Source organism: Asterias amurensis, chromosome 19, assembly GCF_032118995.1.
Source record: "Asterias amurensis chromosome 19, ASM3211899v1".
NCBI lineage: Eukaryota > Metazoa > Echinodermata > Asteroidea > Forcipulatida > Asteriidae > Asterias > Asterias amurensis.
Window position 1 is genome coordinate 13,716,737 of NC_092666.1, and position 13,731 is coordinate 13,730,467.

General features: G+C 38.5%; 1 protein-coding gene across 2 annotated transcripts in view; it reads left to right on the top strand.

The window, feature by feature from the left end:
• LOC139951479 (uncharacterized) overlaps positions 1-13,731 on the top strand; it is a 110,982-nt gene that overhangs the window by 81,280 nt on the left and 15,971 nt on the right. For both annotated transcript variants that reach the window (XR_011787780.1, XM_071950391.1), the window contains exons 92-104: positions 373-506; positions 885-1,061; positions 2,116-2,316; positions 4,110-4,293; positions 4,952-5,133; positions 5,813-5,932; positions 7,257-7,363; positions 8,292-8,457; positions 8,596-8,851; positions 9,298-9,410; positions 10,052-10,273; positions 11,997-12,092; positions 12,767-13,009. Coding sequence is in view for 1 of the 2 variants with exons in the window: in XM_071950391.1 (XP_071806492.1) it covers positions 373-506; positions 885-1,061; positions 2,116-2,316; positions 4,110-4,293; positions 4,952-5,133; positions 5,813-5,932; positions 7,257-7,363; positions 8,292-8,457; positions 8,596-8,851; positions 9,298-9,410; positions 10,052-10,273; positions 11,997-12,092; positions 12,767-13,009 (2,201 nt within the window). In the remaining variant the exon portion in view is untranslated. The remainder of the gene's footprint in view (positions 1-372; positions 507-884; positions 1,062-2,115; positions 2,317-4,109; positions 4,294-4,951; positions 5,134-5,812; positions 5,933-7,256; positions 7,364-8,291; positions 8,458-8,595; positions 8,852-9,297; positions 9,411-10,051; positions 10,274-11,996; positions 12,093-12,766; positions 13,010-13,731) is intronic.

Below are 13,731 nucleotides of genomic sequence, written 5' to 3' on the forward strand. Positions count from 1 at the left end.
GTTTCGAACAGTATACTCTGCTCGTCTTCAAGAGTTTTTACCCATGGTTGTACCCGCAAGTTTACTATTAATATTTATATTTATAGTTGCTCTTATGTAGATCCTTGTGGGATATTTGAACAAGATCATCACACTGTGAACTCCATGTCTGTATTAACACAAGGTAAATGGACCAAGAAGTGATCCCTGTGGCACATACGTATACAATGTTCTGACAGTCAACACTACATGTATATCTATACTACATGTACCACTTGGTAAATGGACCAAGAACTAATCTCTGTGGAACACTACAAAATAAATAAAATAGATTTGGAGTGTGGAAACCATTTTGTTGCTAAAACCATTTTTATATTTTGTTTGCTTACGTAGGAGATGACGCTGAGAAGCTGTATGAAGAGCGCCACCACGCCTCCCACCGCAAGTTTGTGGATACGGTGCGCAAGATCTACACCCGTCTACAGGCAGAGGAGACTAAGTACAAGGAGAGACTTGCAGAGCTAGAGGTCAGGGGTCATACAAAATCATAATAATACAAACTTGAGAACTAACGATTATTGTTAAGATTGCAGGGTGACTTGATTATATGAAAACAAATTCAATTTCTAAACATTTTTTTTTAAAATAAATTTGGAAATGTTTAGGTTTCAAAATAGTTTGATCATATGAAGAAAAACAAATTTTGAATTTCTAAAACAAATAATATATAAGAACTAATCTGTTTAGGAGTGTATGAAAATTGTAATCTGTTCTGAAATGCTTATGTATGACAAATGTATTTGCTTTCTGAACCTGGGCACTGTTCTCTACGTACCAAAGAAATAAGTGGCTAGAATGACTTGAAAAAATCTATCCTAACTTCGCACCTGTTTTTTTGTTTGAAGGATGCCCTGAATCCCGACGCTGAGTCTGCAGTGATGCAGCGCTATCGTCAAGCCAAGTCGCGTCTTCAGGCTGAGCTTAAAGATCAGCTCCTGACTCGCACAGAGAATCTAGATGAGGACCACTCTGCTTTGGAGTATGCCCGAGAGAGAAGTGAACTGCTCAGCTTGGAGGCTAAGGTAAGAAAGAAACTCTACCACTACCAAAGCTGCCAACTTTCCCTGATTCTGCAGAAATGTCCCTGAAATTAAACCAATCTTTCCATGTTCTGGTGAACAAAATTGGAAACCTCCCTAATTATGGAAACTTTTCCCTACTATGTTGAATGTAATTTTAAATATCTCCCTGATTGTTGGACAAAATCTTATTGATTGCAAGATGCAAATGTTGGCAGATCTGCACTATGGGTGGTTCAAATCCCATCTCAGACATACATGTATGTCTATCGGTCTAACACTGTTGGCGTTTCAAGTCACACCATTTGTCTGTCATCCCACCAATCTGTGTCGTTCAAGTCCCACCTAATACAAATGCTTGTCAGTGTACCATTATTGGTGGTTCAATTTCCACCTTGGATAAATGCTTGACATTCTATCACATACATGTACATACAACTAAATATCACTCTGGGTGGTTCGAATCCCACTTCAGACAATTGCTTATCTTACTCAACAAACAAAATTGCATTAAGGAGCAGGCCAAATACCATTATATTATCTGGTTTTAAAGCCATTATACACTTTCGGTAAACAGTATTGTCCAAGGCCCACACTTCGTGTATCAGAACTTCTATATAAAATAACAAACCTGCGAAAATTTAGGCTCAATCGGTCATCGGAGTCGGGAGAAAATAACGGGATAACCCACCCTTGTTTCCACACCTTTCGCCGTGTTATGACATGTGTTTAAAATAAATCCGTAATTCTCGATATCGAGAATTGATATTGTTTTAATGTTTTCTTAAAAAGTAAAGCATTTCATGGAATAATATTTCAAGAGAAGTCTTTCACCATTACCTTCTGTAAACCTTGTAAGTTATTTGTAAACCTGTGAACTTTAATTTTGTTTCTGTACCGAAAGTGTCCAATGGCTTTAAGTTGTGGAATTGATCCATTGGATATCTTAATCCAGACTACATCAATCCCTTTTTTACATCTTAATCCCGATTGCATTAATCCCCTCTCAACATCTTAATCCAGACTAACTTATCCCTTCTATCTTGACCATTACCAGGCCGTCTTATCCAATGCGATCATCTTAGCCGGCGACTACGACGCAACAATGACCGGAGTCTACGGTGACAGTAACTTGGCCGAGCAATCCAGTCGGGAGATTATCCCCCTCTTGAGGCAGATTATTGCCATGCTGGAGAAGGGAGCTCACTTTACGCTGTCGGCCGAGCTGCTACAAGGGATCGCTGGGGGTGATCAGAAGGTTAGTGACCTTTAGTGTGTTCATCTCAGTCAGGTCAACTATAACTATAACTGTAGATATAACTATAACTATAAGTATAACTATTACTATAACTGTTACAATAAATATAAACTATAAACTATAAAGTATAAACTATGAATTATAAACTATAAACTATAGTTGTATTGTTAAAGGAACACGTTGTCTTGGATCGGACGAGTTGGTCTATAAAAAGCGTTTGTAACCCTTTTTTATAAAATCCATATGGTTTGAAAGATGTTTTAAAAGTAGAATACAATGATCCACACAAGTTTGCCTCGAAATTGCGTGGTTTTCCTTTTACTGTGCGAACTAACATGGTCGGCCATTTATGGGAGTCAAAAATTGGCTCCCATAAATGGCCGACAGTGTTAATCGACGAGGTGAAAGGAAAACCGTGCAATTTCGAGGCATGTTTGTGTGGATCATTGTATTCTACTTTTACAAAATCTTTCTACCCATATGCATTTTATAAAAAAAAAACGGTTACAAAAGCTTTTTGACGACCAACTCGACCGATCCAAGGCAACGTGTTCCTTTAACTTAAACCATAAACTAAAGTGGTTAGACTGCATGACTTGCATAAGGTTGTGGGTTCGAATCCTACCAAGCTAACCTCTGATTTCACAATGGTTAGAATAAGTATTGTCGTCTTGTTGATGAATCACAATTACTTGATTTGTGCAACTCATAATCATAGACGCTAAACCAATGTTTCTGTGAGAGAGATTGGCATTTTAATATACCCCCTTGTAGGAGTTTGCCAATCACAACTGGAACTTAAAGACAGTGGACACTATTGGTAATTAGCAAAGACTAGCCTTCACAGTTGGTGTTTCTCAACATATGCACAAAATAACAAACCTGTGAAAATTTGAGCTCAATCGGTCATCGAACTTGCGAGATACAGTAATAATGAAAGAAAAAAACACCCTTGTCACCCGAAGTTGTGTGCGTTAAGATGGTTGGTTTCGAGACCTGTAGTTCTAAACCTGAGGTCTCAAAATCAAATTCGTGGAAAATTACGTCTTTCTCGAAAACTATGGCACTTCCAAGGGAGCCGTTTCTCACAATGTTTTATACCATCAACCTCTCCCCAGTACTCGTCCCCAAGAAAGGTTTTATGCTAATAAATATTTTGAGTAATTACCAATAGTGTCCACTGCCTTTAAAGTTAAACCCTGGTGGTTTATTATTTTATCAATATAAACCACAAGGGAAACTGACTGGGTAAATTTTGAAATGATTTTTGGGGTTGAACAAAGAATTGACTAGAGTGGGATTCGAACCAACGACCTCCGGATTAACGTGCCGGCGCTCTACCAACTGAGCTATCTAGCCCTATATTGGCGGTGTCCCTGTTTTGTCAATATCTTTGTTCAGGGGTGCCAGTCAGAAGCCATACAACCATTAACTGCCGTGTAGCCAGGGATCACACCCAAATTACGATACAACCTGGGAAGCGGCAGCCAGGGGATCACCTTAAGGGGGTGCAACTTTTTGTTTCAGATATCAATATAAACCACAAGGGAAACTGACTCGGTAAATTTTGAAATGATTTTTGGGGTTGAACAAAGAATTGACTAGAGTGGGATTCGAACCAACGACCTCCGGATTAATGTGTAATATTATTTTATATAAGTTAAACCATTCTACTCTAGAACATTATACTAAGATTACTGCAATGGAGCTGCTACATGTACCAACAACAACAATAACTATAACTAAAACTGTAACTAAAACTGTTTTTACACCTTTAATTATTCCTCTTCTAGTTCGCCAACGCCAATGCCATGGGGGCCGGTTCCGTCAACCGGAACATCGTCCAAGGCGATCAGTACAACGTCAACGTTCAGAAGGATACTCTGCAGTTACAGGTGCCCCAGCAGCCTGGTGGTGTTACCATCGTACAGCCGGTACGAGCAGCCGCCGCAATGCCGGACCGAACCCAAGCATCAAGTGAGTTGTCCAAATGATTGCTTTGATTTTAGTTTTCAGAGAGTTTTTCTTACCTCAAATCTGAACACAATTATAAAGTTGTCTCCAAGTTTAGTGTGGCATCATTTCTGGTTTTCCGTTAGTTTTTTTGAAATTGTTGTTCGCAGAGATTTACTCTGACCTTAATGCCCAGCATTTTGAAGAGTTATATACAAAGTTGCTGCCTAAGGAGTAAGGCATGGGTTTTGTTTTTTCACTTGTTTTTGTGAAGTTTATATTTAAAACTAATCTCTTCCTGACTATATGTACTTACTTCAGGCCAAGGGGACACAATTCCATTCTTATTGTTTTTGGGTTTTTTTTTTTCGTTACCAATTTCACAATAATCTCCAAGATAAAACAAATTGCAATGCCCCAGAATGCACATTAGGGCATTTAAACCCAAGATAAACACCCAAGTTGAAAACGTTCAAAAGACCTTGTTTCAATTCAGTGTCCTTCGACCAAACTTCAAAAATGTTAAAGTCCACAATGCCCCACAGTTTTGAATAATCCTGAGAATAACCCTGCCAAAATTCTTCAAGATTGTCCAATCATGCTTTCTGCGTCGCTGCTGTGGTCAGGTCGTAAGGATTTAACTAATAATCCCCTTGTTCTTATTATCATCTCTTTCTTAAAGTCCAAGCAAGTTCTCGAGACATCCGAAGCAATCTGGTCGTCAGGAACAACCTAGTGTCGCTGACCGATGATGACAAGCATGCCATGTCTAAGTCCATGGCTGAGAGACAGACCATAGAGGCCATCAAGCTAGAGAGTAACCTCCGGGAGGGAGAGATCAAAGAAATCAATGCTATAGTACAGGTAGGAACCAACAGAGCAAAGAAAGTAGAGGAACATTACAGAATTTGGTTTCTGCTAACAACAAATTTGCTGTAATACAACTTATCTTCAAGTACGCGCTAATCCTCCATCAGATTCGCAGATTGGAGCGGTGATAAAAACCTATATTGCACGGCTAATATCACTACCATGCATACTGTGTGTTCTATGTCACGCGCCAGGTTTGCTTGAAGATAAATACGTTAACACGCGCGCTCGTGGAAGTACAAAAAATATAGCGCGTCTGCATCCCATATCCAACGAGGCCGAAGCGCTAAAGTTTTCCGTATTCCACTCGTGCTTGTGTGATAACTTATAATATACACAAACTGATGAACCTGTAGATGTTTGAGAATGATTGACCATCTGGGTCACAAGAACAAAATAAATAACCGATTTATTTCTCATCAAATTATGACTTTTCAAACAAAAATATTTTAAGGGATGTTTTCTTCTATCATCATCGTTAGTTGAAGTCTTTTAATATTTGAGTAAGAAATTACCTCTTTCACAAAAACTACGTTACCTCAGAGGGAGTTGTTTCTCACAATGTTTTATACTATCAACAGCTCTCCATTGCTCGTTACAAAGTACCAATTATTTAGAGTAATTACCAATAGTGTCTGGTACCTTTAAAGATTATGAACTTGTGATTTCTCAGAGCTTTGAAGCCAAGAAGGAGTCAACGTTGAAAGAGAAACAAGCCGATCTGAAGAAGAAACTCGCCAAGGCAGAATCCGATGACGAGAAAGCCAAGATCATGCAAGAATTTGTTGACAATGTAAGTTTTTCTGTCAGTCCAGGGGTGGATTTCACACAGAGTTAATACTAGTCTTATCTCAAGTTAGTACGAGTTACTTGTCCTAACTTAGGACTAAATATATCCTAGGACAAATCCTAAGTGAGACCTAAGTTAGTTGTGAAACCAATCACAGAGCTCAAGATTTACACTGAACCACAAACCAAGACCTGTGATTTTAGGGCCAGTTAAAGCCATTGGACACTTTCGGTAAACAGTATTGTCAAAAGGCCCAAACGTTATGTAACACAACTGATGTAAAAAATAACAAACCTGTGAAAATTTAGGCTCAATCGGTCATCGGAGTCGGGGGAAAATAACGGGGAAAACCCACCCTTGTTTCCGCATGTTTCGCCGTGTCATGACATGTGTTTAAAATAAATCTGTAATTCAACGAGAATTGATAATTGTTTTAAGGTTTTTATCGAAAAGTAAAGCATTTCATGTAATAGTATTTCAAGAGAAGTCTTTCACCATTACCTTCTGTAAACCCTGTATGTTATTTGTAAATCTGTGAACTTTTATTGTTTGCTCTGTTCCGAAAGTGTATAATGGCTTCAACTCAAAACCGAACAAGTCGGGCAGTCTTGTGTTTTTAATTGAATAATTTGTTAGTGGAGCGTTAACTTTGAGTCTGGTAAATTTATTTCAATTCTGGTGACTATTGAAACTTGATTATTTTCCTAGATATAAGGACAAATATTCTCTTAGTTCTTGTTCAAATAAAAGCAGTTGATACATTAAATTGGGAAGCTATTTTTCTTTCACTTTGTTTCTTGTCTTGTCAAAACATTTCTGGTCCAGTAAAAGTTTGGAGGTACAAGCCCATCTGCCGATTTCACGAAATGCTAGGAGTAATCTTATCTCGAGTTAGGACGAGTAACCCGTCTGAACTTAGGATGGGCTCAATGTGTCCTAACGTCTTCAGATATGGTACTAAACTCGCCCTAAAGCCCGGTTCATACTTCCTGCGAATGCGAATGCGAAGCGAACGTGACATGAATTTGACGTCACAACCCTCCTTTCGCAGCGATATTCGCAAGTGAGTTGAGCACTGTTCAACTCAGTGCGAATTTCGTTGCGAACTTGTGACGTCAACATTCTCATCGCATTCGCAGGAAGTATGAACCAGGCTTTAGTCCTAGGATTAATCCAAAGCAAGGAAGAGTTTGGTGAAAATCGATGGCTTGGGTTTTGTGAATTATTTTCGTTTAATTTTGAGCCCTGCGTTCACTGCCACATCATAATGGCAGAAGAAGATAACTTTTTTTTCCTGAATATTAATAAAAACTTGTTTTGTTTTCAGGCTGCTAGAGTGTCACAAGAGATTGAGACTAGCAAGCAAGCCCAGCTCAAATCACTTCAGAAGAAGCTCGCCGCAAAACGGAACATGGCTAAGAAAAATCTGCACACGTGAGTTCCAGATTTATTTTTATGGGGAGGGTTTAAAGGAACATGTTGCCTTGGATCGGTCGAGTTGGTCTTTGAAAAGCGTTCTGTAACCGTTTGTTATAAAATACATATGGGTACAAAAGATGTTGTAAAAGTAGAATACAATTATTTACACAAATATGCCTCGAAATTGCGTGGTTTTCTTTTTACCTCATCGACTAACACGGTCGGCCATTTATGGAAGTCAAATTTTTGATTCCCATAAATGGCCGACCGTGTTAATTCGCAAAGTAAAAGGAAAACCGTGCAATTTTGAGTGACACTTGTGTGGATCATTATATTCTACTTTTAAAACATCTTTCTACCCATATGCATTTCATAACAATTGGTTTTTAAACGCTTTTTATAGACCAACTCGTCCGATCCAAGGCAACGTGTCCCTTTAATGAAGGTCACCCATTTGTCTTTTTCACTTCTGTATATTTTGTAAACTCACACTTGTTTGAAGGCAAGCACGGGTTATCTTCATTCAATTCTTCAGAGGATGATATTAAATGGTCTGACAGTAGGAAGGTTAACTGTGCACTTTGTGCTAATTTCTCATATTGTGTCTTAGTGCAGACTGGCATAGTTTATCTTTCACTCAAAGCAACATGGAGGATATGGAATATTCAGACAGTAGGAGGGTTGACCGCGTACTGTACATGTGTAGATGCATTCAACTTGTGGTATCATATTGCAGACTGGTAAAGTTTATCTATCATTGAAAACCACAGTGGATACAATTAAATGGGCAGACAGTAAGAGGGTTGACAATGTACTTGCATTCACCATACAATATTGCTGGCTTGCATAATTTATCTGCAAAATGTAATATTGAATGGTCAGAGAGTAGGAGGGTTAACTTTGTGAGATCGGCTCCTGACTCATTTTGTATTTGTCTTTACAGTCAACACATTGATGAAGCAAAACAAGAGGGTCTGGGTGAAGACGTGGTACCAGACATCCTATTTCAGGATGAGGATGAGGTGACTAAGGAGATGCAGCTACTCATGTTGATGCAGCAGCAGCTGATGGCTGACTTACAGAAGGGTTACGCTGAGGCAGATGAAGAGGTAAGAAAACAGTCTTTCACATCCCTGGATGATAAACTCTGGCTGTGTCCCCAATTCCCCTCTATCTCCCAAACTATACAGTTTCTGCTCATCTTTCCGAAAAAAAATTAATGACTGTTGTCAACTTTCCATTTCCAGTTTATGGCTAAAAAGAGGAACGGTCTCGACGCCGAGATGGAAGAGAAGATGAGATTGTTGAATCTAGCCAATAGAGGGCCTAAGATAACGGCCGTAGTTGACGCCATCCAGCAGACGACGAGAGACACCAACCGCGGAAACAGCAACCTGAAGAATAAGATGAAAGACCGCTTGAACAAACGCCGTAATTCCAGGAAGTCAATCACACCGGACGGAATCGAACCCGGGACGGACGAGGAAAAGCAGTTTGTCCAAAGTGAGTGTTTTTTTTTTTTTTTTTTTTTTTTTTTAAAGAATTGGGAATAGTTAAGACCAGCATTTTCACTTAGTGTATCCCAACCTATGCAAAAACAACAAGTTTGTAAATATTTTGACTCAATTGGTCATCGAAGTTGCAAGAAAATAATGGGAAAAAATACTCTCTTGTGGCACAAATTTGTGTACTTTCAGATGCCTGAGAAAGGCTTAAGGTCTGAGAAGTCAGAAATTTCCTCTTTCTTAAAAGCTGCAGTACTCCAGAGCGAGTCGTTTCTCACATTGTTTTATATTTATTGACATTTCTCAGTTGCTCATATTTTGAGTAATTACCAATAGTGTCCAGTGCCTTTAAGCCACAATTATTCCCTTTTATAGATGATACATGATAAAGATGCAATTGCAAACAGCGCCCTCATTGGATTCATTTTCATTTTCCCTTTGTAGCTGCGGAGTCACAGTTGGTTGCAGACCATGAGCGCAGCATCCAAGCTGCAATGGAAATTGCGAACACCCTCGGCAACGATAAACAAAAAGAGGAGCACGAGAAGGCAATCAAGGTAAACCTAAAAAACAACAAATTTCTTTGTGTAGCCATGGATAGTATCTGTCTTGTGTTCGGGCCATATTCGCAAAATTATTTAATTTCTTTTAAAATGAACAGCCTCAGTCTACCCTGAACAAAGATACTGATAAATTGAGGAAACTGTCAAAATTAGGGCTAGATAAATTTATAGTTAGAGTGCTGGCGTCACAGGGAAATCTGTGCCCCGGGATTACATGTATGTCCCCCATTTGGGAAATTAACATGGACTGAAGGATGATGATTCAAAGAGGGCACTATCAGGAGAAGTTGGTACACAGTTCGCAGTATGTGGGACAAAATCTCCTGCCACACCGGCGTTCAAATCTCACTCTAGTTCCTTTTTCTTTGTGTTTTCATCTTAAATATTGTCTTCTTGTAGTTCTTATAAAGATTGTTTTTTTTAGGCCTGTTTGTGTTGAACTTGGATTTTAACAAAATTAAAAGGACACCTTTCTGTATTCTGCTACCACTTTTTCACCCTTTTTTACCATAAGGAATATCTCATTTAAGTTAATTAGAACTGTTTAATTTCATAACAAATGAAAAAAGTGGTGACAGGATACGGAAGAATTAAATTAATAAATATTAATAAAAATTTCTTCCCCTTTCTTCTAGGAGTTGCTGGCTGGAGAAGAAGAGAAAACGGAATCAGAGAAGAACGCTATCCTGGAGAAGTATCTAAGGGAGGTAGAGGGTGCTCAAGAGAAACTCAAATCATCTCGGGATGAACAGAAGGAGCATCTCCTTGCCAAACTGGCTGCCAGGAAGAGACTAAAGGAGGAGGTGATGGCGGAGAATGCTGTTGCCAAGGAGCTGGATCATATCACTAAGAAACAGGTCGGTAGATTTAAAGGCAGTGGACACTATTGGTAATTACTCAAAATAGTTATTGTCAGAAAACCTTTCTTGGTGATGAGTAATGGGGAGAGGTTGATGGTGTAAAACATTGTGAGAAACGGCTCCCTCTGAAGTGCCATAGTTTTCGAGAAAGAAGTAATTTTTCACGAATTTGATTTCGAGACCTCAGATTTAGAACTTGAGGTCTCGAAATCAACCATCTAAATGTGCACAACTTCATGTGACAAGGGTGTTTTTTTCTTTCATTATTATCTCGAAACTTCGATGATCGATTGAGCTCAAATTTTCACAGGTTTGTTATTTCATGCATATGTTGAAATACACCAACTGTGAAGTCTTGTCTTTGTCAATTACCAATAGTGTCCACTGCCTTTAAGACAAATAATAATAATAATAATAACATACAATTTATAAGGGGCACAGTATCTGGAATAGTACACTGTACCGTTCAAAGGCGTCGGATGCTAGTAAGCTTACAAATTAAACAGATGGGTCTTGAGGTTGTGATTGAATGTTGATAGATCAGGTGTGACCCTCATCTCGTCCGGCAAGGAATATCAGAGATATGGCGCAGCTGGAAAAGGCACAGTCTCCGTAACTTGCCAGACGAGTTTTGGGAACATAGACTTCAGAAACGTCGGGCCCCAAACACTTCAGAAACTTTATTACTCTCAAAAAGAAGACACAACATTACTCGCACAAGTTTGAAAACACCACAAATATCGAAAAGTTTAAAAAGTGACAAGAGGCAAATTCAAACATTGCACAACATTTCTCTGTTTTGAACCGGAAAAAGGGGAAAAGAACATTATTATTAGTATACAGTGCTAACACACATCGGTGTATGGGTACCCCCCCCCCCCCCGCAAAAAAAAAAAAAAAATTCAGTAACATTATTGTTATTATTTTTTAAATAAGATCAGTTTTAAAAAAACATGAAGATGACAAACTGTAGAATACCCCAGATTGCAGAGAAGGGCTTTAAAAACCAAAAAGAAATGTTTGTAAGCAGGCTTAGCACTCGCAAGCTTCCTCGCTTTGTGCTCACAGTTAAGTTTTGTTTTCAACAGCCTATCATATCCCTGCTTTTCATTCATTCATTCATTCATTCAATAAGGTTTATTAAAAATATCACAAAAAGACACGAAAGAAGTTAAAAAGACTTAAATTGACGTGTTTACATTCATCAATTTAAAAATTACAAAAAAAACCAACAACAACACAATGACTTAAAAAGGAGAGGAAAAGCTGTAGGCTTAAATGAACAAAAATTGATACAAATTTACCCAACCTCCAAACCCCAAGTACATTGTATACCAATTTTACAGAAAATTTACTAACTGTTAGAGATACTTGGTGATGAAATAATGTTGTCATTAAGTAGGATTTGAAACTCTGCATGGTGGAAATACAATATAGAAAGGTTTGCGGTAACACCATATAATGACTATCTCTAATGAGTTGGGGTGGTTCTGAAAAGAACTGTTGGTTTCAACTCGACGCTTCAATGTTGCTATTAGTTAAAGTTTATTAATAAAACAGTCTCACCAATGTTAGACATTTCTTTTATGCGTTCCTATCGCAACGGCGCCAGCATGCCCAAAAGTCTGATTCAAACATTGTGTTTCATAAACAAGGTGTTCTTGATCAATAAAAACATGTTTTAATCACCACGAAATTCCTGTTGGGTTTATGTCAACAGGTATTAAAGGGAACAGATGAGGGCGCTCTTGCTATCGACACAGTCAACAACAACGTTACAGCGGATGAGTCGCTAGAACAGAGAGAAAAACTTCTGGTAAGAATTTTAGATGTTCTAAAAAATAATTCAATTTCATAGAGCTGCTTAAGCACACAAAGTAGTTAAGCACAACAAAAGTATGCTTACCAGAAAAAGGTTACCGGCCAAACTGCCATGTCACATATACAATTCGTGACTGGTATCCTGTTTACTTCTGCTTTGCAGAAATTTGTCCAGTAATATTTTTTGCCGTTTATAAGCTCATTGGAATTGGGCCGGCTTTTTCTCAGAATTAAATTATTAATTATTAACCCATAAAAAGGTCTAGTTGGTATGGCACTGCTCTAGAATTGCAAAGGTGTCGGGTTTGAATCCCAACCGAGTAAGAAGCCTGTGATTCTTTTTTCTCAGAGCTCGTAAAGGTACAGAGTATACAGTGCTAACACACATTGTTGTATATGGCGAAAACCAAAACCAAATACTTATTATCCTTGATGAAAATTTCCATCTATTAAAGGCACTGTATGGAAACTATTGGTCTCAACTTAGGATTAATTTTAGCACTTAGGACGAGTTCAGTACCGCATCCGGAGACGTTAGGTCGCATTGAACCCTTCCTAAGTTAGGATGGGTTACTCGTCCTATCTCCAGATAGGATTAATCATAGCTTTTTGTGAAATCGGCTGCAGTGTCTTTAAAACATAATGAAATTTATTTGATTTCATTCACAGTCTGAACAAGAAGATCGTCAAGCTAAGCTGGACCTCGCGCAGCAGGCAGAGACAAGCAAGATAAACAAGCAGCTAGACTCTGAGATGACCTCGGCCACCTCGTCCATCGAGGAGCAGCTAGAGGATCAGAAGAAACAACTCTTGAGGAGGGAGGAGAGAGAGTTTGAGAAGGAGATGCAGGTCAAGAGGAAACAACTATCGGAGGATCAGTCCAAGGAACTAATGGATGAACACAAGAAGAATGTAAGATGTCTTCAAAAATAATTATATATAAGCAATAATAATATGTAATAAATAGGGTAGATGGCCTTAGCTTTCGATCCAAACCGGACCTTCTTCAGAGGCATAAAACAAGTACAAACAAATACATATCCATTTATAGAAAAAGAGAGGGGAAAGGGATTAAGGGAAGGATCCAGAAAGAAGCGGGAAAATAACAGCCAATCAAAGTTTCTATTTCAGAAACAATATTGGTGGCTATGAACCAATAGGAGTAAAATGACAGAACAAAAATAATAAACTGGCGAAAACGCGTGGAGGCAAGGCCCAAAATAAGCCTTGTAGCTTGTAGCGGCTTGCCTTTACATAACAAAATAGATAAACTAAAGGTACATGTTTAGGACAAAACACAGACGAAACAGACCGACAGACAAACAGACAGACAGACAGACAGACCGTCAGACAAACAGACAGACAGACAAACAGACATATATACATACGAACAAACTACTGGAGAAAATGACAATGACAAAGTAAGCAAAAACTACAATGAGAATATAGGTATAGAAACTATGTCACATACTGGGAAATAAGGAACTTTTTATAAGATATTTTGAACCTAGCCACAGAGGATGAGGTTTTGATAGTCTGGTCAACATTTCCATTGCATTGCCGACCAGTTTTAGTCTCTAAGAGTTGCCTTCTGTAATAGATCTACCCTAACATTTGTCCCTATTTTAACTAGA